This window comes from Alligator sinensis, unplaced genomic scaffold (assembly GCF_000455745.1).
Source record: "Alligator sinensis unplaced genomic scaffold, ASM45574v1 scaffold184_1, whole genome shotgun sequence".
In the NCBI taxonomy this organism is placed as follows: domain Eukaryota; kingdom Metazoa; phylum Chordata; order Crocodylia; family Alligatoridae; genus Alligator; species Alligator sinensis.
Window position 1 is genome coordinate 155,789 of NW_005842983.1, and position 718 is coordinate 156,506.

At 66.2% G+C, this 718-nt stretch overlaps 1 protein-coding gene across 1 annotated transcript in view; it reads right to left on the bottom strand.

Moving 5' to 3' along the window:
• CFB (complement factor B) overlaps positions 1–718 on the bottom strand; it is a 24,009-nt gene that overhangs the window by 9,292 nt on the left and 13,999 nt on the right. Inside the window, exon 20 of the mRNA XM_025192933.1 lies at positions 155–442. Coding sequence (XP_025048718.1) covers positions 155–442 — 288 coding nt within the window. The remainder of the gene's footprint in view (positions 1–154; positions 443–718) is intronic.

Sequence of the window (718 nt, forward strand, 5' to 3'; positions counted from 1 at the left end):
CCTGGGACCCCCCCAGATCCTCCTGGTGATCCTATCACCCCCCAGCCTCCCCAAGACCCCCTTAGACCCTCCCCAAATCCCCCAAGACCCCCTCAGCCTCCCCTCTGGTGACCCCCAGAACCCCTCTAGCCCCTCCCAGCCCCCCAGCACTCACTGCGGCAGAGGGGGGGTGTCCCACTCCAGGTGCGGTCCTCTAGGCAGGTGCGATGTGCGGAGCCAAGTAGGGTCAGGCCAGACCGGCACCGGTACTGCACCTCGTCCTCGGCCCGCAAGCCCCCGCCCGATACGGTGGCCCCCACTGGAACCCCAAGCGCCGGACAGTGGCCCTCTGGGGGGTCAGGGCACAGGTCAGAGGTCAAGGGTTGGAGGTACATCCCGTTTCCCCCCTGGCCTCCCACCCAGCTCTCCATCTGTCCACACCCCACCCGCCATGACTGTTCCTCTGGGGCCAGGGTCTGTCTGTCCATCCAGGGTGGATGTCTCCCCATTTGTCTGGGACTGGTGGCTGGCTGTCTGCCTGCCTGGGGCCACTGTCTGGGGCCAACGTCCATCTGTCCTTCTGTCTGTCCGACTGGGGCTATCTATACGTCTGTCTGTCTAGGGCCGGCGTCTGTCCATCCGTCTGTCTGTCCGTGGCCTGGTGTCTGCTGGTCCACGTGGCTACGGCCAGTGCCTTCTGGTGCAAGGCCGGGTGTCTGTCTGGGCTGGCAGATGCCCC